This window comes from Triticum aestivum, chromosome 7D, assembly GCF_018294505.1.
Source record: "Triticum aestivum cultivar Chinese Spring chromosome 7D, IWGSC CS RefSeq v2.1, whole genome shotgun sequence".
Taxonomy (NCBI): Eukaryota; Viridiplantae; Streptophyta; class Magnoliopsida; order Poales; family Poaceae; genus Triticum; species Triticum aestivum.
This window is the reverse complement of record NC_057814.1, coordinates 30,623,520-30,645,609: the sequence shown is the minus strand read 5'-3', so window position 1 is coordinate 30,645,609 and position 22,090 is coordinate 30,623,520. Positions and strand designations below refer to the sequence as shown.

Sequence of the window (22,090 nt, the reverse complement as noted above, 5' to 3'; positions counted from 1 at the left end):
TGCATCTCAGCAAGGGCCATCTCCGGATTTCCAATCGATCTCTTCCTCCTACATCAACATCCTCCTGCAGATCTTGAGGTTAGGGTTACTAGTCTTTGTCCTTTGATCTTTTCTTCCTCTGATAAGTAATTGAAATGAAAAAAAATCATCTTGATTTTTTCTTGATCTATTCATGATTTGTTATAGGTTGATACAAATAGATGAGTGATAGTAATTAGTGGTCTGTCCTTTTTGTATTTTTGTTGATGTGTTCCTGATCTGTCTAATTAGGTAACTAGGCATATTCAATTTGTATTATAATAATAATGCGTTCTTGATCTGTATTTTAATAATTAGGTACTTAGGCAGCACACATGATCTGTATACTAGCATACCCAGTCAAACCAAAGATGACAATGTGGACATGATCTGTATAATTAGCGACTTACTTCCCTGGGGTTGTTGGCCTGATCTTGGGTGTTGGAGAAGTTGTGAATTAGGCTGGCTTGTCAGGGATTTACTTCTTTGTATACATTCTGCTTTGTCTTGTTGGAGAGCAATGTATGTGATGCATCACATATTATTTACATTATATTTAGAATGTCATATATTCAGTGAACTAGCACTTGTATCTTGATAAAACAGATTATGTTACTTGGACATTCTGTTACCCATGAAGTGTGGGCATGTTAGATGTTCTGTTTATTGACAAAATTTCTTATCCAAGAAGCTTGGGTATGTATTTTCTCTTTTGTTGTATAGTGGTTTTGCCTCTTTGATCTGTTTTTATTTATGGTGGTATCTAGCTTGCCTATTATGTTTGTACTCTTACAGTAGCAATGTCATGTGCAAGATGAAGTGTTGCTGTTGGCTTTTCTTGTAGGAGAACTAGTATTTTGTTACTGTACAATGTCATTGGGTTATAAATGGTAGCAATTTCTATTTTTTGTTGTTGCTTTCTTGTGCAGGATCTGAAGTATCAACCACTTTAATATTCCTTCTCCCAGCAGCGGCGCACTTCGTCGATTGTGTCCCGCTCGGCACTCTCCTCCCACCCAGTGGTCAGCTCTTCCTGAATGTTGTTGGCCATGCTTTTGCTATTACTTATTTTCTTTTACTTAGCTTGTAGTGATTTTCCTCTGCGATGAAAGATCTATAAGCTGTTTTGTTTGATATAACATTTGTGTCTTGCGAATACGACAATAATCAACAAAGAGTAAAAACTGCTACTCATATATCTAGTGCTAACCATACACTTGATTAGAAATTAATTTCTTTTAGCAAGCAAATTTCAATTTTCAAACTTCAATCTTTTGTGACCACATTAACTGAAAATACAAGATCTCCTAACAATCTTCTCAATGATAAAAAAAAGGTAAGGCTATATTGGAGCTAGCTACAGAGTCAATCTTTTTCATCATACAGACTATTTACTTTGTGACCACAGTATCAACATCATTATTAATTGCTATTTACAAAGTTACCGCTTGCAAATGTGTACATCTGGACTTTTTAGTTATACAACATCTCCCAACGAAGGATAGAAAATATAACCTATGTTTGGGTTGTGTTTGGGTTGGATAGATAGAAAATATGTCTTTTATCCTTTAGCTATATGACCTTTGTCCAACAAATTTATAGATGTTGAACATTGATGTGACCTTTGTCCATTACCAGTCCCGTTACCTTGTGCTGTACGAAACACCTCCTAAGTTGATGGCAAAGCACCAGGCAACTGCCATATGGAAGCAATGGATGCAGGGGATGGAAAAGTGAGTTGGGGGCGAGCGGGGGGGAGGGAAGTACCGTAGTGGGGCGCGGGCTGGTCGTCCTGGGTGCTCCGCTCGACCTCGAAGAACTCCTCGAGGGGGTTCTGCGGCTTCCTCGCCAGCGACGTGGAGGCGGCGGCGGCGGCGCCCTCGGGCGCGGCGGCGGTGGAGAAGAGCCGCCTCGCGAGCGTCCTGGACAGGGCAAGCATCGCGCAACCTGCGGAAGGACGGATCAGGGGAGAGGAAGGGAGATGCCGGCGGGCGCGGCGGCGGCGGCGGCTGGGACCTATTCACGGGAGGGAGGGAGGCGAGCGAAGGGGGAGGGACTCTGGGCTTAGACCGGGAGCGAAGGGGATAGAATCTGGGCTTAGAGTAGCAGAATAGAAAAGAGTATTCTGGGCCGCTCGGTGGGCCGCTGGGTCGAAACGACTCTTCTCCACTCTCATTTTCGTGGTATATAGCATAATTGGTTTGCTACCAACATTTGGCATTGCCAATATTTGGCAAAATCAGAAGTTGCCAACATTTGGCAACTAGCAATGAAAATTGACAAGCAACCAATCTCTAGTCAATATTTGGCAGTTGCCAAAATTTGGCATGCTAAATTTTGGCATCATACCAATTATGCTCATAGTCCTGACATCCATCAGCTTTGAGCCATCGCTCAAAAAAAATCAGCTATGAGCCAACAGCATACGAAAGCTCTCATGTACCAATGCTTGCTTGGGTGCATACTCTTGTATTGCCTAACTAAACATCGATCGATATAATAGGGAAAAAATCACCAGGTTAGACACTTCTCAAAATGATCTACACTTCACATGTGTAAATAAAGCTACAATAGGAAGACATCCCAAAGGGAATTTGATCACCCTGCTTGCAACATAGGAATAAATAACAAATGCAAAACACAAATTGTAAAACATTCCAGCCTCCTAAGTATTAAGAAATACTCCTATATAACCGGAACTTACGATGCAAAACCATGCTGAGTACCATATAGATTGAAACTAGGAACCTTGTAGCACGGCTAGGAATGGATAACCATTGGTTAGTAATGGCTCGATAACTGAACATTCAGTTGTTACATACTCCCTCTGTAAACTTTTATAACATCATTTAGATCGCTACTTTTGGGCGTGAAGTTTACAGAGGGATTACTGACTAGTGGGCGTGAAGCAAGAAAATATACTAGTGGGCTTATTTCATATGCCTACTCTCTAGTGTATGGCAAAATATCTTGAGTCATCAAGGTGACCAAGGGGCCCAATACAAGTGCAGAATACATGGTCCTTTTTCTTTTTCTCGTTGAAAAATAGTTTTTCTGTAAGCATCCATAACTTATAAAAACCATTTACTGGTTTGGGTTCTAGATCAAAGGAGGAGGCCATAGATAGGTGCTTTGGAGAATGCATATTCTTTTGTTAATATAATCGGTGCATTCTGTTCAAGCTTTATAGTAAAAAAAATTTGAATGTCTTCTTCCAGAAAAATAGAAGTATTCACACTTGTTTGCTGAAAAATCTTTTTATCAAGGAAATTTGACCTGAGGGTCAAACGGGTGTTTACAGGATGACCTAACTTGGTGATTTCATGAACACATTATATTTGGCCCATTTGAATGGGCAGCCAAGTGTTGTACGATGCCATTTTGTTCACTGGTATTAGTAAACAGTTTATTCCATAGAACACAAGAGAAGAAAACCTACAGTTCCTCGCAACACTATGATATATTATTTGAGCACTACATGGACACATGCTGATTGGAGCCCGGTTATGATCGAGCCTGAAGCCAAAATAAAATAAAATAAAATCAATGACAGTGATAGAATCACTACAACCACTGATGAACTACATCTTGATAAGTTTATTGATGCTAGAAGATGGTTAACTATGTAAAGGGTTAATTGATTCAACCTTATGTTGCAGAAAACTGGTTAAGCCAGGTTCATAGTGGCAGGTATTGCTGCATTACTAGGAGCAATTGAATTGTCAAAATCTGATGCACTTTAATTGGTTTTGCACGACGTGAAGTGGTTTACTTTGTTCATTCTGTGATATGAGTTATATTCATCTTCACCATACCACTAACAGAGGAAAAAAATGTTTCCTTGTAGCAGCTGTGAACTTCTTGTGTCAAATTATTATTGAATAAGACTTTTTTATAATCTCTAGTCTCTACATACAAGAGCAGGAAATGCTTCTCTTTTGGCAAATGTTCTGTGATAAACTTCCTACATCCTTGAACGTGGCCAAATGCAACGGACCGGCCACCGGCCCTTGTGCGCTGTGTGGGGCACCAGAGGATGCCAACCACGTGTTCTTTCGATGCCCTCTAGCGAGGTTTGCGTGGAGCGCGGTCCGAACCACGGCAGGTGTTCAATGGGATCCTAGATCGGCTGCAGAGCTTATCCGGCTATTAGATGCGATTCAGGGACCTGCGAAACGGGTTATGTGGAGTTGTGTAGGGGCAATCCTCTGGGCTTTGTGGCTAACTAGAAACAAGCTTACTATCGAGGGATTTTTCCAACACATCCGGCTAATATCATCTACAAATGCAACCTCTTCTTACAGCAGTGGAGTCCGTTGGGCGGGCGCAAGGATGCTGAGATGCTCAAGACTGCCCAAGAACGTCTGATGCAAGTGTATGTGCTGGCTAGGGAGCCTTCGACCATGGTCTAGGACGTGGTACCTTTTGCTGCTTGACGAGCATGCGCGCTCTGTACGGGCTTTGCCTTGTAATCAACTAGTGGCTTGTTTAACTTTCGCCTGAACTTCAGTGGTTTTCATCCGTGCGAGGGCCGGAATGGCTTTTGGTGCTGTACTAAAACTCTGTGTCGTGTTACGCTGTCTGTTGGGGGCTTTATTAAGTTAAAGCCGGACGCATCTAGCGTCTTCGTTCTGAAAAAGAAAGGAAATGCTTCTCTTCCATGTGTTTTTACTCATGTTTCTGCTTTGGATCTGGTGCAGATATGCATTTGTGCCACCGCAATATATATTTGTTTATTTTCTATTAGAGTTTCTTTTTTTTCCTTTCTAGAAGGCATGTAGTATTTTCTTTCTGCTACGCAGCGTCCAGATTTGTTCCTGCTTATTACAATGTATCGTCGATGCATATTTAAGTACACTTACACGTCTTGTGCTCAAAACTGAATGATTTGTTTGGTGCCATCTTTTCCAGCACATGAAGACTGATGAGCAAGATGCACTATAACTGGAGGCAAAAGGGAATAACTTTTCTTTGATGTGCAATCAGATAACAAACCCAATGCAAGCTTTGGTAGTGATGCTTATTTAGCAGGGATCACTTCAGTCCATACTCGGGGATCGCTGTTCATGTACTAGAAAAGGATCATGTCATCTTAAGTTATATATGTATGTCTCTTGTGTACTCAAATTAGGATGGATGTCATGCACTCAAATATTTCTGCCTATGATGATCCATTTGGACATGTATAATTTGTGCTTGACATGTACTCGTATATTTGTGTCTGGGGTGCTCCAGGTTGGGATTTACTAGGAACAGAATGGCCTGGTACAGCTTGGGATTTACAAGGAACGGAACAACCTCAATGCTGTGAAAATCTGAAGTTGTCCATATTAGATATGAGAAAGTTAGGGATGTTACTGCAAAAAGTCATATTTTATCTCTGACCGTGAGTAGGGGGGTTTTCATCAAATGCACAATAAGTGTCTAGTTGTAAAATTTTGACCCAGTCGGACGCCTCAAACGTCCTTCCTACTGGCAATATTTCATAGCCCAAACTGTAGAAACCGGCACATGTCACATATGTGCAAACTGCGGTCCAGAGGAAAAAATGAGGTCCGGAGGAAAAACTCTTCATGGCCGACAAGGATGCCCGTTGCTACGTTGCGGTCACATGCATCTGCTCTGCTCCTGAGACCTCAAGACCACACCTTTCCTGTTCTATGGTGGACACATTCCTCGCCTGACGGTGCAGCGTCCTTCGAGCCAGGACGAGGGGGTAGGGTTGTTCGGCGAGGGTGTAGGGATTGTGGTTCCTTTTTGGTTCTCAGGGCCGGCGTTCGGCGAGATCGTATAGTCGGCTGGCATTGCCCTTGGTGTTCTTCTTCTCAGTCCATGTTCGAATCTATAGGGTTTCTCATTTTGCAAGCAGTGCTTTTATTTCTCCATTTTCAGTTGCTTGTAAAGTGGGTTGTATTGTAAGTTGTGTGCCCAGCTCCCTTGTATCTTTGGGCCGTTGTTGTGTTTCTTTTCTTTGTTTGTGGTGTTGGGTGTTGTCTGGATGGCAGTGCTGTAATGATGGCTTTGTGTAATCCCTGGCCGGTTGATGGCTTTGTTAATTCAAAGTCGGGCTCTTATCAAGCCTTCGTTCCAAAAAATGAAAAATTAAAAAATATGCAAACTAATGGGTACAGGTCGTAATAATAACTTCACAGAGGATATTGCTGCGAAGTGGTACATGATCGAACTCGTCGTCATGGAATCATCAAAGCAAAATTGACTAACTAGTGTGCATAATTAACAAAATGCTAATTATTTAATTAGTCTGGGTCAATAAAGAGTGATAACCTGTCTCAGGAGTCATGCGAGACTTTTTTTATCAGTTCTGAAGTTCAGGGGAAGTGTATCTTGATCGTAGGAATATCTCCGGAGGTGGTGCTCTGGATTCTTGCGCTAGGCCAGCCGTAGTTGCCTCACTGGAGGCGGTGCGGTTTATTTGGCGTCCGAACGCGGTGGCAGACGCGTAACACCTCCGTTAGCACGCCGAGCATCGGGACGCACCATGGGGCTCGTCCGACGAGAATATGGCACGGTGTGCCCGCCGTGCTGGGCACCGGGCGCGGGAGGCGGCGGCAGCCCTCGCGATGGTGGACGTCGGCGAGGCGGAGTCGCATTCTCTGGCGCAGCATATGGCGCATTAGTCCGGACGCTGCAACCGCATCATGGTGGACATCAACGGCTCGTTTCAGGACGGATCCATCATCGATCTGACGTCCACCAACATCGTTCGGGTTCCGGGCTCCAAGAGAAAGAGTAGGGCATGGGAGACGACGCCGCTTTGAGTCCCGTGAGCCTGCTAGTGTCTCATGCCCTAGTCTACCTTGACAGCGGCCGAACCAACACTCTGAGGGACGCAGCCCGGGCATGACCAAGGCGGAGCCAGGCGAGCGGGGAGCAAAATCGGACGTAGCTCCGCTCAAAGATCGCTGCATTGCATATAATAATATGAATTTAAGGTTTCTAATTTGAGGTATCTGGATGTGGAATGCATTTTTGAGGCGTGAACGGTCACTGTCCACGGACGCATCCGGGCACATCCGCGGGCGTTTGAGATGTCGGATTTGCAAGTCAGACCGTAGATGCTCTTACCCCGTGGCACAAAATTCACACTTGAACTTCACGACGTCAAACAAAATCTTCAACAATACATTCATCTGAAATGTGGAACAATTATAGGACATACTCCCTCCCTAACTTAATATAAGACTTTTTTTGGCACTATCGTTGGGTCAAAAAACTTTTTATATTAAGTTACCGAGGGAGTATATAATAGAGGCACCCAGCGTACGAACAAACACGATCAGAATTACATGTAACTGCAAGTTAAAACATAGGCAGAAAACAGGATACTCTGCCTCATAAGTTGTGCTCGTTGAAAAGCCATCCAGAATTCCAACCAAACCATATAATGAAGCATCAGTCAAACTTTCTTGCTGCCAAAATTTTGTAAGCATGTCCGAGCTATCCTAACTCTAGCGTAAAGCGGGATACAGTTCTACGTTCATCAGGGGATTCAATGCGTGAGGATTCAAGATCCCACACCATCTTGGGTGTTTTCGCCAGACGAAATGTCCCCCGCGACATTCGAGTGGGTCATGCAAACAGAGGGCGCTCAGTCCCTTCCCCTTCCCCTGCTTCTGCCCCCTCCCCTTCCCCTGCTCATACCCCTGCCCCTGCCTCTGCCACCGCCCCTACCCCCACCTCTGCCTCCAAACTCACTTCCACCCCCAAACCCGCCTCCAAAGTCGCTTCCGCCGCCACCTCTACCTCCGCCTCCTCTGCCACGCCCGCCCCCACCTCTCCTACCACGATCGCCTCCGCCTCCCCTGCCGCGACCACCCCCGCCTCCTCTGCCTCCACGCCCGCCAAATAAATAGAACTCGGCTTTGTTCTGCTTCAACCCAAGGGACTGCACGCTTCTCCTCTTGTAGTCTTTCTGCTCTTCTTCGCTGTGCTCGTCTTCTTCGGTGCGCCTTCTTGAGCTCCTAGGGTTGAAGGAGATCTCACGCGAGCCACCAGGCCCGTACTTCACCTTGTCGAGTGCACGCGAGTTCTGTTTCCTTTCGAGTGCGGCTACCCTGTCCCCAATGGGCACAGCTTCCTCATTGCCAAGGGAGACACTGTTCAAAAATGCCTCGGCATGGCGTCCATCCTTCACTTCATACAACCTGTAAGATTTTCCCATTAGCATGTTTCTGGTGAGCAAGAAGAATTCAGCAAATAAGAGTATATGACAGACAGTACAGCCAATTTAGTAGGGATGGATTCATACATACATTCTGGATACTCCGAGGTAATCTAAAATTGACACTCCCAGAAGCTTTCCGCAAAAAGAAAAAAGCTTACATACAACACAGTTCACCGTAACCAAAATGAGATGAGATCTCACCTTATACGCTTTGAATTATGCGTGTCATTGTCACTGTCAGACTCCGCTGACGCATCAGATGAACCAGCATCTTGTTCTTCTTCGTCTTCACTAACACTCTCGAAATGTTCCTCGATTAGATGAGGTTCCTTTGTAGCCAGTTGAGGATGGATTGCTTGATATTCTTTTGAATTTACATCAATTTCATAATCCTGAAATAAGATCGATGAATTAGAAAATCACACATGATTACCAATCTAGGAACAATTAGCTTAAAATGTGATTTGTAGTTAAAAAGCACACACAGGACATGATTCATGCTGTGGAGCACTGGGCACTGTAAACAAAGTTATGATAATGTACTGGTTTTAGCTTCTTTTCTTAAACCATGTATTGGTTTTAGCTGAACCTCTCTTCTACACTCATTTTCTCATACAGAGTACTGTGGATGAGGAACAATTGTGTACAGAATACACAAATCCAAGGATATTATGTTATCAACAATGCTAGCATGCATACAGATATACAAGCTTTCAGTTTCAAATGAAACGGTGACATAGCTGAATAAGCATCAAGACAGTACAAGATCAGGAAAACATCAAGGTACAAACATGAAATGCATAATAGAGTTGACCTGATAAAACTTTGTCACGGCTTAGAATTACCACAAAAACAACACATTATCAGGGTACCATGAAAGGGTGGAGTAGCAACAAAAGATCTGACATCTACATTGCCCAAGAAAAGAGTAATTTCTTTAAGATATACACACTACCACACGTTTAAGAATTTGTTCTGCAAAATTACACTTTTTCTGCAAAGATTGCAGACAGCCATACTAGATCTGATGGATTAGGCTCTTTGACACGCTTGTAAGAAAATGGTATTTTGGCCACAAAAAAAGCAAGTGATACTGTCATGGTTTTGAAAGAGAACATTTGGGTATGAGAAATTTGATTCAAAAATCAAGTTGGAAACTGGAATGCATACCTTATTTTCAAACATTGGTTGGAAACGCTTATCAGTCAACAATGACTTTTTCATTTCTAGTTTCATTTGCTTCTTCCTGATGCTTGATTTACTAGCATTCTCCACATCAGCATCTATTTCCTCTTCCGCTGTCCGTATATCGTCCAAAAGTTGCCGGTTAGCCTTTGGTATTTTAACAACTTGCTGCACGAGTAAATTAATATTGGCACTCATTAGGTATGGTAAGGATCACACACTGACAGATGCCAGATGTAATACATACAAGGAACAGATGAGCAAACATTACCGTTATACGAGATTTCCTTAGGTCTGCTAGTTTCTTGGCCTTCATGTCATTTTGAAGAGTCTCATAATCAGCAATATGAAGTTTAGCCCGTTGCTGGAGAGAAATACAGATCCTAGTAAATAGCATGTATGAAGTGTTCTTTTCTTCGATCCATCCACCGACAACAAATAGATATAGGAAGTCCACATTTATGTTAAACTATGTTGTCAGACTTATATATAGAAACTATTTTTACAAAGACAAACTGTGTACAGAATAAAATGTCCTCATGTTGGAAATTCAGGTGGGTAGTTGACAGCAACCCTACCTGAACTGTTCAAGTAAATTGCAGTACCATGAATATATGAACAGAAAGGTACCTTCTTATATAGATCGTAGCGTATCACGTATCCATGTAAATGTGCTCTGACAGCATCACTGTTTTTGTACTCAGAGAGACCCAATCGTTCCATCTCTTCTTCAGTCAAAAACTTGTAATCATCATATAATGTGTTTTCTTGTTTCTCTTCCATCTCCTCCTGTTTGAGTATATATGACACAAGGAAATGTCAAGGCAAGGTTTACTACACTAGCCACAAAACTAATGGGGAGAATTCACTCACAGTTAAGTTATCAAGATGTGAGCACCACTTTGGAGCAGGGCCAAGTGCAGGAATGAAGTGGGCAGGTATCTGGCTGTTGTCCAGGGCTAATAGCATTAAACCACTATTCGGGAAGATGCAAACATCATTGATAGAGCCATTATCAGGTTCAATGCTAGTCATGTTGTTTCCCTAAAAAGGAAATAGTGAGATGAGGTCATCATCATCTAACAAAGAAGTCAATGCCACCCATGAAAAAATGAGGTCTGGCACTTATCAGAGAAGGATGGAACTCACTGTATTAGGATCCCAAACTCTCACTATATGCTTATCAGCAGTTATCAGTTTAGGTTCGGAAGAATTAAGTGTCTGGTGCCACTTGATATTCAAAATTGGACTGCCGTACCTGCAATAAATAAAGAACACCTGTTACATGCTTAGTGAAGAGTACAATATCTAACAAAAGAATGATCAGCTATTTAGGATTTGGTCGAGCTTGATATCCCTCTGTATAAAGCCTATTCTGATTTGGAGGCATAGAGGGCTATTTATATCAGCTCCAAGTGGTACTGTTCTGTATGACGGGGATAACATGATATTAGAAATATAAGGTCCCATTTGGAATGAAGGATCAGAGGGGAATCTCGTCAGAAACCCAACATGTAGTGAGAATGGATGTTTTCTTTCCTTCAATCCGATAAATTCACACATTCCTAATGGAATCGAAAGAAAAAAAAATGTTTGAAACTGATCTTGCATAACAAGCAAACAAATTTCTTCCCATAATAAAAATATACAGATCTTACATGTGATCCTTGACTCGCAGAGGCGAAGACATGCGTATATCATATATAGATACCTGCAGGAAATCCAAACACAGCAAACAAATTGAATATCGTATTTTTTAGAAATTAGATTATCAGCATTATTAGTTTGTTAGACAGGATGATCCTTCCATCCAGCCAATGAGTACACAACAAAATCAGCAGTCATCACATGACTTCGGGAAAAAAAGCGGCTACCAAGCCACAATTACCTTTAAACTAGTAGTAAGATAATCAATGGCAGATCATATTTTTTGAAATAAAAGATACCAAGTACTCACTCCGTCCGGAAATACTTGTCGGAAAAATGGATGTAACCAGAACTAAATACGTCTAGATACATCCATTTCTCCGACAAGTATTTCCGGATGGAGGGAGTAGCTATCAGAAGCAAGTGCACAATTTGAACAAATATTACACATGTTTAGCACAGAAACCTAAGACAAATGAAGTAAAACTACATGAATCAATCCAGACATAGAAACAACGCCAAATTTTCTATGCATTGCAAATCAATGAGATCACTGCTTGTTAGTTCTGACTGGATAATGTCAGATGGAATAATAAAAACTTTAAATGTTTCCTGCAGTGAATATCAAATAATAAGAACATAGCAGATGATGAATCGAACCTTTCCTATGCTGCTCCCTACTGCCAGAAGGTACCCTTGATTTTCATCGAACTGCAAAGACGTGACCTCCTGCAGTTTTGAAGCATAAGAATCACCAATATAATGTCAAAAGGTTGCAGTATTAGTGTATTATTACTAGCAAGTTGCTGATAAAGCACAATAAGATACCTGGTCAACATCTTCACAAGAAGAAGCTGTATTAATTCTGCCAACAGAAGACTTCCTCCTCATATCAAAGCATTCAACCGCACCGTCCTCACCACCACAAGCAACAAGCCCATGTATCATACTGGGAGTACCACCGAAAACAATGATAGGTTAACAATACTCAATAAGAATTTCACTCCAAAGACACGAGTCCATAGAAAAGAACTACCTCCGTGTAACCACATTTATTGCTGGAGATTGGGAAGAAAGGGATGCGAGGAACCTTCCCTGCAAAATTTACAATTTTAAAATGTGTGCATGCTTATTCTAGAAAGACTGGAAGCATAACAAGAAAAGGCATCATTGCGGCTCTATGCACAGTGGAGTATTAGTTGTGTACTAGCAGTGTCACGTAAATTATGTGAGAGACTAAGGATGACCAAATAACTCTATATTCATGAATAATCAAGGACTCAAATCTGACCTGCTCTAAGTTGATTCTATACAGATCTGATGACGAAGCAGCACATAGCAAGTCGCAAGACCAGCAATCATAGGCCAAGTCCCTTCCCATTCTGTCAATATGGATAATATCAGTATGTAAATTTAATATTAGGACAAGCAAGGACTATATACAAACTCCTCATTGCCATGGTATCACTGGCTGTTATCATCCAACACCGAACTTCTCTGTTCAAACCAAACAACACATACTTACAAAGCTATTGGTGGATAAACATTGACGAGCTCAAGTCAAAGACAACAGCCAAAAACTTACAAATGGAAGGAGTACTAGTAGTAGTATACAGCAAACAGTATGTTGTAACTAAAAATGATATATAACAGGACAAACTACATATATATCAGAAAAGCAATGAATTGAAAACTAAAGAAATATTAGATGACAGGACAAACTAACCTTGGAATTCTCACGCTATAATGGCTACCGTACTTCGCATGCAAGCATACAGAACGATCAGCACACAAGAAGGCGAGTTTTGAGTAGTCATCACCAAGGACCTAAAGAAAGATACAATCTAGTTTGTTACGTTGAAAACATTAAAGCGGCTCAATAACGCGTGACCTGTGATTTCCAGAATAGAATATTAAAGAAGACTGCCCAGCAGTAGAGAAGACATATGCTTGACTATATTAAACTATAAGTACCTCGAAATCAATAATTTCTGAGATCATGTGCCTCTCAAACTTCATCGACAATTCCTTCAACTCAAAGACTTTCATTTGTGGGGGGTAAATACCTGGCAAATACGAGGCGTGAGAATACCACCAACTTACAGCAAGTACAAGAACTGGCTAACACTTAAACTCCAAACAGAAGATGAACATGAAGCAAGCGGTAAATTTCTAAAGCGGTAAGTTACAAAGAGTGAATTGCATATGGATAATTTCCTTAGCACCTTATGACTAGCACGACTATCCAGAGCTTTTTTTCTTCATATCAGGGCAACACTGACACCGACTGGAAACAAGGAGTGCTTTGGTTGCGTATATATATACCTGAGGCGATGACATACTGGCCGTCGGGGGTGACCTTGATCCTGGTGGTGGCGGTCTCGAACCTGAGGTCATGGATCAGCTCCAGCCGGCGCTGGTACTCTGAGAGAAATCAAGCAAGCAAGCAGCAACGGCACCATGAGTGAATCAATAAAAAGCAGACAGACAGACGAGCAAGCAAGGACCAAGGGGAGGATTTCTGAAGTCGGGGGCGGTGGCTTGCCTGCGTCCTTGCGGAGGGAGCGCTTCTTCTTGGCGAGGACCCAGGGGGCGACGTAGTTCTTGCCGGTGACGGAGTAGAGCTTGACGCCGTTGATGGAGGTGGACTTGAGCGTGCCCACCCCGCCTCCGCCTCCGCCCTTGGCGGCCATGCCCTCGAGCGCGCGCGCGCGCCTGGTCGTCGACGGCGGGAAGTAGGTGGGGTATGGGGAGGCTTGCAGGGGGCGAGGGTGCTGGAGGAAGGGAGGCGCGACGGAGAGGGGGTGGCGGCGACGGCAGGGGAGCGAGCTGTGAGGAGGAGGGGGAGATGGGCTGGGCCTTAGGGTTTAGGTGCGATTGCGGCGGCTGGAGGCGCAAATTTTCGGCTCGGCTCGGCTCGCTGGGCCTAGGGTTTCGGCTCTGCTGTTTTTGTTTTTCTTCCGGGCAAGCTCGTGGCTAACAAACAGGATTCTTGCTCACGCCTCATAGCCTTCCCCTGAACCTTTCCTATCTCCTCTAACCAGAGTTTTTATTTCAAGCTGTCCAAAAATACATTGGAAGAAAAAAAAGAGTCAACAGATCTATTGGTTGACTACGTGAGACCGCATATTGATGGAGTCATGGATCAGGAGGTACTCGGCATTTCGGTTACCAGTCCTTTGGGTTGGGCCAAGGTCCTAAGACTTGGCGTGCCGTGTATCCAAGGTTTTGAGATAGTCTCCATTATCTTTTGGAGTAGTTTGGATTGCTTACCACATGTGTCACATGGTATAGTCTTCATTCTCTTTGATCCTAGATACAACCGACTTATTTGTAACCCTAGACACCACCGGTGTCTATATAAACCGAGGTGGTAGGGTCGAAGAGGACAGATTCATTCACATACGATCTCGCGGTAGATCATTTGTACTTTGTGCCCCATGCAAATCACTGCAAACAAAGCAGGACGTAGCATATTACCTCTTCGAGATAGTCCAAACCTAGGTAAACACCGCGTCTGCTGTTACTAGTAGAATGCCCATGCGTTGCTACGGGCTAAGAATCAAATAAATGATTAAGGTCGTCTCTAAGGTCGAAGCTCATTTCTCCCTCATACGTACGGGCATGTATGGGTGTCCAGTGGGCTCCTGTCGGAGTAAATGGCCACGGGTAGCCAAACCGACTCCCCCTGGCTCTTCGAAAAATTATCAGGCCATTCAAGCCTTCAAGCATACAAAGCATAGGGCCGCCTTCCCCCGGCCGGCTATCCCCAGGGCCGACTCCCAGAAGGCGACCCAGCCTCAGAAACCTCTCCCAAGAAAGATACGAGATAGCCGACTCCAGGGAGCCGGCCCCAAGAGGACCGACTCCCAGAAGCCGGCCATGAAGAAAGCCGACTCCCAGAAGCCGGCCATGAAGAAAGCCGGCTCCCAGAAGCCGGCCAAGACTGCACCACTAAGACTGTACCCACATAACGGCGATAGGATGGGGCGTGGCCACAGTACAGCCCACTACCCCCGAATCCCGGAACAGGCATGGCCACAAGGCGCCGTACGGGCCAGCCATCCCCCGTCCGGCACGGCACTGTAGCTGTGTTGGCCTCGATGTCACCCACGACAGGCGCCAGTACGGCCCGTAGGCGGCGGGCCCCTTTTGCCAGAGAGACACCCGAAGGCGGCCTGGCCTCCTCTAGTCGGCCAGGGGTGTGGCCGGCTCCCAATAGCCGGCTACCTCCCTCCCTCGAAACATGTGCCTCATTAAGGAGACAAGACGAGGTAAGGCTACAGTGAGAGCCCGCAAGGCGGCGACACTGTAGCCACGCTTACCTCAACAAAGCTCTCGTCATCAGAGGCGAGGCAACAGTAACCAGCCGCCGACAAAGCCCCCAAGCGGTGGGGCCGGCTTGTCGGCCAAGAGGCCGGCAGCCGGCGGGCCCCACCAGTCGGCGGGCCCCAATGACCGGCGGAGAAGCCGGCGAGCATAGACGCTGACGGGTGGGACCCGCGCCCAGCCGGATTACCATTGTACCCCTGGGGGTAGGCCTATATAAACCCCCCGGGACACCCATGCAAAGGGTTGATCTCACAGAATTCCACACACCACATAGAGAGAAAAGGAGAGCTAGCCTTGCCCTTCTTCTTCCTCTAGCCAAACAGCTCAAGGAGCGCTTGTAGCTACTTGTATTGATCTAGTGATCATGCGGAGACCCCGCAGAGCAGGACTAGGGGTGTTATCTCCACGGAGAGCCCCGAACCTGGGTAAGATCTGCCGGCGTGCATGTCTTCGCCTCATCCCGTTTCCAGGCACCGACGATGTTTTACTGGCTCCCACAATGATAAGCCACCCGTTGGCATATGTCGCACCTACCACCCGACATTTGGCGCCCACCGTGGGGCCAGGTGCACCATTGTCCGGAGACCTGTTCTGGACGGGAACCCTTTTCCTCCCCCGCCTCGTGGGGAGAGATGTCCCACCCCGCCGCCTGTCACGCATCCGACTCTCGGTGGCCGACTAGGCCACCGCGAAGGAGTCGGCGAGAACGACGCCCGCCACCGGATCGACCAGCTAGCTCGATCCCTGGTGCTAGAAAAAGAAGACGATGTCGGCCCGCCATGCTTTGGCCCCCGCATCCGCGACGAGCCCTTCCCCAAAGGGTTCTCGCTCCCCAGAGACACACCCAAGTACAACGGCTCTGTGAAGCCGGAAGATTGGCTCATCGATTACTCTACCGCTGTCAGCATAGCGAACGGCAACAGGCGCGTAGCCGTGAAGTACGTCCCTCTCATGCTGCAAGGCACGGCACGCACCTGGCTCAACAGCCTCAAGCCCTACAGCGTCAACAGCTGGCTGGACTTCACGGAAGTCTTCGTCCGCAACTTCACCAGCACGTACAAGCGGTCTCCCAAGCCCCGCCAGCTCTCCTTATGCGTCCAAGGGCCCAGCGAGTCGACCCGCGACTACCTCACGCGGTGGGCCGAGCTCCGCAACTCCTGCGAGGGGGTGCACGAGGTTCAAGCCATCGAATACTTCACCGCCGGGTGCCGAGAGGGCACCCTCCTCAAGCACCGACTCCTCTGCGACGAGCCGGCTACCCTCGACGAGCTGCTGGTCATTGCAGACAAGTACGCCACAGCCGACTCCTCGATGAAGACCGAGCTCCAAGTGGACGCCTCTGGGAAGGTGCTCGCTCCGGCTCCTAAGACGCCGGCTGGCGACTCCAATCGGCGCCCCTACCAAAACGACCACAAACGCAAGGCCCCTATGCCGCCTTCCACCAGTCGGCAGGTGGCCACAGTCGAAGATGAGCAGCCCGAAGAACGGCCCGCTCCCAAGAAGAAGGGCGGCAGGCCGGCTTGGCAGCCGGCCTTCTCCTACGAGCAGACTCTCGATGCCCCCTGCAAGTTCCACAGCGGCGCGAAGCCGTCCAACCACATGACCCGAAAGTGCCACTGGCTCACCCGGATCTCCAAGGGCGAGGGGTTGGTGCCGCCTCTGCCTCTCGGCCCGCCGCCTCCAGCCCCCCAGCAGCCGGCTGCTCGACCAGCAGTCAGAGCCATTCAAGATGTGTTCCCTGATGAGCACGCCGCCTACGTCGTCTTCACGAGCTAGGTTGAAGACAAGCGCAGCTGGCGCCGACAGCACCAAGAGGTCAACGCAGTCGCCTCCAGCAACCCCGAGTTCATGCATTGGTCCGAAAGGCATATCAACTGGAGCCGGGCCGATCACCCAGAGGTGATGCCGTCCCCTGGCTCCTACGCATTGGTGTTGGATGTCACCCTCGCAACGGAGAGGCGGGCTGCCCGATTCTCCCGCGTTCTGATTGATGGCGGAAGCAGTATCAACATACTGTACCGCGACACCATGGAGAAGTTGAACCTCAAGGCGAAGCAGCTCATGCCAAGCTGGACCGTGTTCCATGGCATCGTACCCGGCCTGTCCTGTTCCTCGATCGACAAGATCAAGATGGATGTTCTCTTCGGAGACAAGGATCACTTTCGCCGAGAAGCAATCTGGTTCGAGGTAGTGGATCTGGAAAGCCCTTACCACGCCTTGCTTGGCCGACCTGCTCTGGCCAAGTTCATGGCTGTGCCCCACTACGCCTACCTGAAGATGAAGATGCCAAGCTCGAAGGGGATCATCACTGTAGCCGGCGACTACAAGAAGTCCATCGAGTGCGCTGCAGCCAGCAGCCGGCTGGCCGAGTCCCTTGTAGTGGCAGAAGAGAAGAAGATGCTGGAGCGAGTTGTGGCCATGGCCGGCAAGCAGCCGGCCTTGTCCCCCAACCCCAAGGAATATGATGCGCAGGGCTCCTTCCAGCCGGCCAAGGAGACGAAGAAGATACCTCTGGACCCGGAGAACCCGGAGAGGTTTGCAGTCATTGGTGCAAACCTAGACAGTAAATAGGAAGGCGAGCTCGTCGACTTCCTCCGTGAGAATCGAGACATCTTTGCATGGTCGCCAAAGGACATGCCGGGTGTTCCGAAGGATTTCGCCAAGCACAAGTTACACGTCCGAGCGGACGCGAAGCCGGTCAAGCAGCCTCTCCGCCGACTGTCAGAAGAGAAGAGAAGAATCGTAGGAGAAGAGATAGCCCGGCTCCTTGCCGCCGGCTTTATTATGGAAGTGTTTTTCCCAGAGTGGCTTGCCAACCCAGTCTTGGTGTTGAAGAAGAACAACAAATGGCGTATGTGTATAGACTACACTAGCCTCAACAAGGCCTGTCCCAAAGATCCGTTTGCTCTGCCACGGATTGATCAAGTAATAGACTCCACAGCCGGATGCGAGCTGTTGAGTTTCTTGGATGCCTACTCAGGATACCACCAGATTAAGTTGGACCCAGCAGACCGCCTGAAGACCGCCTTCATCACACCATTCGGAGCTTTCTGTTACCTGACTATGACATTCGGCTTGAGGAATGCCGGTGCCACTTTTCAGCGTTGCATGCAGAAATGCCTCCTCAAGCAACTCGGCAGAAATGCCCACGTCTACGTAGACGATATTGTGGTGAAGACAGAGAAGCGCGGCACCCTGCTGGAAGACCTCAAAGAAACATTTGCCAACTTGCGCCGATTCCAGATCAAGCTCAACCCCGAGAAATGCATGTTCGGAGTACCAGCCGGCCAGCTTCTAGGCTTTCTGGTCTCCGAACGCGGCATTGAGTGCAACCCTGTGAAGATCAAGGCCATTGAGAGAATGGAGATTCCCACCAAGTTGCGAGATGTGCAGAAGTTCACCGGGTGCCTGGCCTCCCTAAACCGCTTTATCAGCCGGCTAGGAGAGAAGGCTCTCCCCCTGTACCGACTCATGAAGAAATCCACTCATTTCGAGTGGAATGACCAAGCAGACCAAGCCTTCCATGAGTTGAAGAAGATGCTGACCACTCCACCTGTCCTGGCGGCGCCGACTGAGAAGGAGCCCATGCTCCTCTACATTGCCGCAACTAGCCGAGTGGTCAGTACAGTCATCATGGTCCAGCGCCCAGAAGAAGGCCGAGCCCAGCTACTCCAGAGGCCGGTATATTATCTAAGCGAAGTACTGTCCAGCTCAAAGCAAAACTACCCACACTACCAGAAGATGTGCTATGGAGTGTACTTCGCCGCCAAGAAACTGAAGCCCTACTTTCAAGAGCATCCCATCACGGTCGTATGCACCGCCCCGCTTGTCGAGATCATAGGCAGCCGGGATGCATCCGGCCGGGTGGCTAAATGGGCCATTGCGCTGGCGCCTTACACAATCTTCTACCAGCCCTGCACCGCCATCAAGTCCCAAGCATTGGCCGACTTCCTCGTCGACTGGGCCGAGACCCAGTACCTACCGCCGGCTCCCGACTCTACTCATTGGCGGATGCACTTCGACGGGTCCAAGATGCGCACCGGCTTGGGAGCCGGCATCGTCCTCACCTCTCCCAAAGGCGACAAGCTCAGATACACGCTGCAAATCCACTTTGCCGCCTCCAACAACGTGGCTGAATACGAGGCGCTCATACACGGGCTCCGGCTAGCCAAAGAGCTCGGCATACGCCGGATCCTGTGTTATGGCGACTCAGACTTGGTGGTCTAGCAGTCATCTGGCAACTGGGACGCCAAGGATGCAAACATGGCGAGCTATCGATTCCTCGTCCAGCAGATCAGTGGGTACTTCGAAGGGTGCGAGTTCCTTCACGTGCCACGGGCCGACAACGACCAAGCAGATGCCCTGGCACGGATCGGCTCCACCCGACAGGCTATACCAACCGGTGTCTCTCTCCAGCGCCTCCTCAAACCGTCTATCAAGCCGTCTCCAGAGTCGAACTCTATCTTCGTACCGCCCGCCCCCGATGCAGCCGGATCCGACTGGAGGAACCCAGCAGGTGGCTCGGGGACTTCGACAAGCGGCCCGGGGACTGCCGTAGTTGCACCCGGCTCGGGGACTTCAGAACCCGGCCCGGGGACTGCAGCAGTCGGCTCGGGGACTGCAGCGGCACAAGAAGCGGTGGCCGACTCCAACTCTCCACCACCCAACCCACCCACCCGAGTCACAGTGGCCGTACTAACAGTAGAAGAAGTCACAGCTCCATCATGGGTCCAGCCCATCCTCAACTTCCTAGTCAACAGAGATCTCGGCAAGACTAGTGCAACGCCGAGCCGGAGCATATGCAATAATAAACAGAGAACTTGTCAAGCGCAGCGTCACTGGGGTCTTCCAGCGCTGCGTCGAGCCAGAGAAGGGTGTAGCAATCCTCAAGGATATCCACCAAGGCGAATGCGGCCACCACTCAGCCTCAAGATCACTTGTGGCCAAAGCTTTCCGCCATGGTTTCTTCTGGCCGACTGCTTTGGAAGATGCCAAAGAGATAGTCAAATGCTGCAAAGGATGCCAAGTCTTCAGTTCCAAGCAACACCTACCGGCTTCTGCACTCAAGACCATCCCCCTCACCTAGCCCTTTGCCGTCTGGGGGCTGGACATGGTGGGCCCATTCAAGACAGCCCGTGGCGGCTTGACACATCTGCTTGTCGCTGTGGACAAATTTACCAAGTGGATCGAAGCGAAGCCGATCAAGAAGCTGAACGGGCCGACTGCCGTGACATTCATTGCCGACATCACTACTCGGTATGGCGTGCCGCACAGCATCATCACCGACAACGGCACAAACTTTGCCAAGGGAGCACTGGCACGTTTCTGCGCGACACAGGGCATCCGACTGGACTTAGCGTCCGTTGCCCACCCGCAGTCAAACAGCCAGGTCGAGCGAGCAAACGGCCTCATCCTCTCCGGCATCAAGCCCCGACTGGTCGTACCACTGGAGCGCTCGGCCGGCTGCTGGCTCGATGAGCTGCCGGCTGTCCTCTGGAGTCTGCGTACTACCCCAAACAAGTCAACCGGCTTCACTCCGTTCTTCCTTGTATATGGTGCCGAGGCTGTCATCCCAACTGACATCGAGTTCGACTCGCCTCGGGTCACCATGTACACGGAGGCGGAGGCCAAGGAAGCGCGAGAAGACGGCGTCGACCTGCTGGAAGAAGGCCGGCTATTAGCACTCAGCCGGTCCGCCATCTACCAGCAGGGTTTGCGCCGTTACCACACCCGGAAGGTCAAGCCAAGATCCTTCCAAGAGGGCGACCTTGTGCTTCAGCTGATCCAGCGAACAGCCGGCCAGCACAAGCTCTCGGCCCCTTGGGAAGGCCCTTTCGTCGTCAGCAAGGCACTAGGCAATGACTCCTACTACCTGATCGACGCACAAAAACCAAGAGCACGCAAGAGGGATGATTCCGGCAAGGAGTCGGAACGACCATGGAACGCAAACCTCCTGAGAAGATTTTACAGTTGAAAGCAGTATGTATCATGCTACCGTTTTTATTAAATATGAGACAAACGGGCCCCCCGAGGCGCACTCGGGGACTGCCCTCCTTTATCTATGAATGACGAGTGTCATACTCATGAATGTATTATTACATTTGATTTTCTGTCTGGCACCGGGTTCGACTAGTCGGCCCGGGGACTGGCCGCCTTAAGTTATATTAAAAGTTCTACCTGAAGTCAGACAAGTAGTGTGCCAGCACCCGAGCCCTCTCTTGTTGAAAGTCGCAGCTCGAAGAACCGACTGTCCGACTGGCAAGAGCCAAAGGCAGAAAGGATGCCCACACGAAAAACGGCTAAGGACTAACGAACTTATATAACGCAAAGACGGCCTCCAACCACGCCTACCGGCTGTCAAAACAGCCGGCTGGCCGGCCTCCCAGTCACTTCGCTATAATCCAACAAAGCTAGAGTACTTGCCCTCCCAACTGGCCAAGTACTTCTCCAGCCACAGATTGCAGAGCAGCTGTCCGGCTGGGAAGGCGACAACCAAGGGAGGGCGGCAAAGGAAACAGCCGAAGGATGAAAAGCAAAGAACAAGGGAAAGCCAAATGCATGCATAATTATATTTACACATAAGGCCCCCAGCAGGCCGGCAGTCAATATAGTTCGAATACACCCCAAGTGGGTGGAATTGTGCAAACTTAACAAAATACTGTTCCAAGAGTGGTAAAACAGGAAAGTAGAGGCAGCAGACTAGACTAAGGGCGCAGCAGGGGA

At 48.1% G+C, this 22,090-nt stretch overlaps 2 protein-coding genes across 2 annotated transcripts in view; both read right to left on the bottom strand.

Annotated features, from left to right (window-relative positions):
- The window catches only part of LOC123168165 (39S ribosomal protein L47, mitochondrial), a 5,412-nt gene extending 3,312 nt beyond the window's left edge, over positions 1-2,100 (bottom strand). Inside the window, exon 1 of the mRNA XM_044586035.1 lies at positions 1,786-2,100. Within this exon, the coding sequence (XP_044441970.1) occupies positions 1,786-1,957 (172 nt within the window). The 5' untranslated portion in view covers positions 1,958-2,100. The remainder of the gene's footprint in view (positions 1-1,785) is intronic.
- A 5,202-nt stretch (positions 2,101-7,302) lies between these two features.
- On the bottom strand, positions 7,303-13,898 carry LOC123164811 (nucleolar protein 10). The gene is made up of 16 exons (XM_044582399.1): positions 13,581-13,898; positions 13,361-13,459; positions 13,010-13,101; positions 12,762-12,862; positions 12,327-12,417; positions 12,072-12,130; positions 11,864-11,984; positions 11,696-11,764; positions 11,047-11,099; positions 10,538-10,646; positions 10,262-10,432; positions 10,019-10,177; positions 9,660-9,752; positions 9,374-9,556; positions 8,405-8,595; positions 7,303-8,183 (listed from the first exon to the last, which is right to left on the bottom strand). Exons 1-16 carry the CDS (start codon positions 13,726-13,728, stop codon positions 7,628-7,630), a joined length of 2,295 nt encoding a protein of 764 aa, XP_044438334.1. The 5' UTR covers positions 13,729-13,898; the 3' UTR covers positions 7,303-7,627.
- Positions 13,899-22,090: the final 8,192 nt, after the last annotated feature.

Bases quoted from the DNA above. Each gene is read 5' to 3' on its own strand.
- LOC123164811 (XM_044582399.1), bottom strand. From the start codon at position 13,728: ATGGCCGCCAAGGGCGGAGGCGGAGGCGGGGTGGGCACGCTCAAGTCC. The intron at 12,863-13,009 runs GTACTTATAGTT...ATCTTTCTTTAG, and splicing joins CAGAAATTATTGATTTCGAG to GTCCTTGGTGATGACTACTC. The intron at 9,753-10,018 runs GTACCTTTCTGT...ATTTCTCTCCAG, and splicing joins GCTACGATCTATATAAGAAG to CAACGGGCTAAACTTCATAT.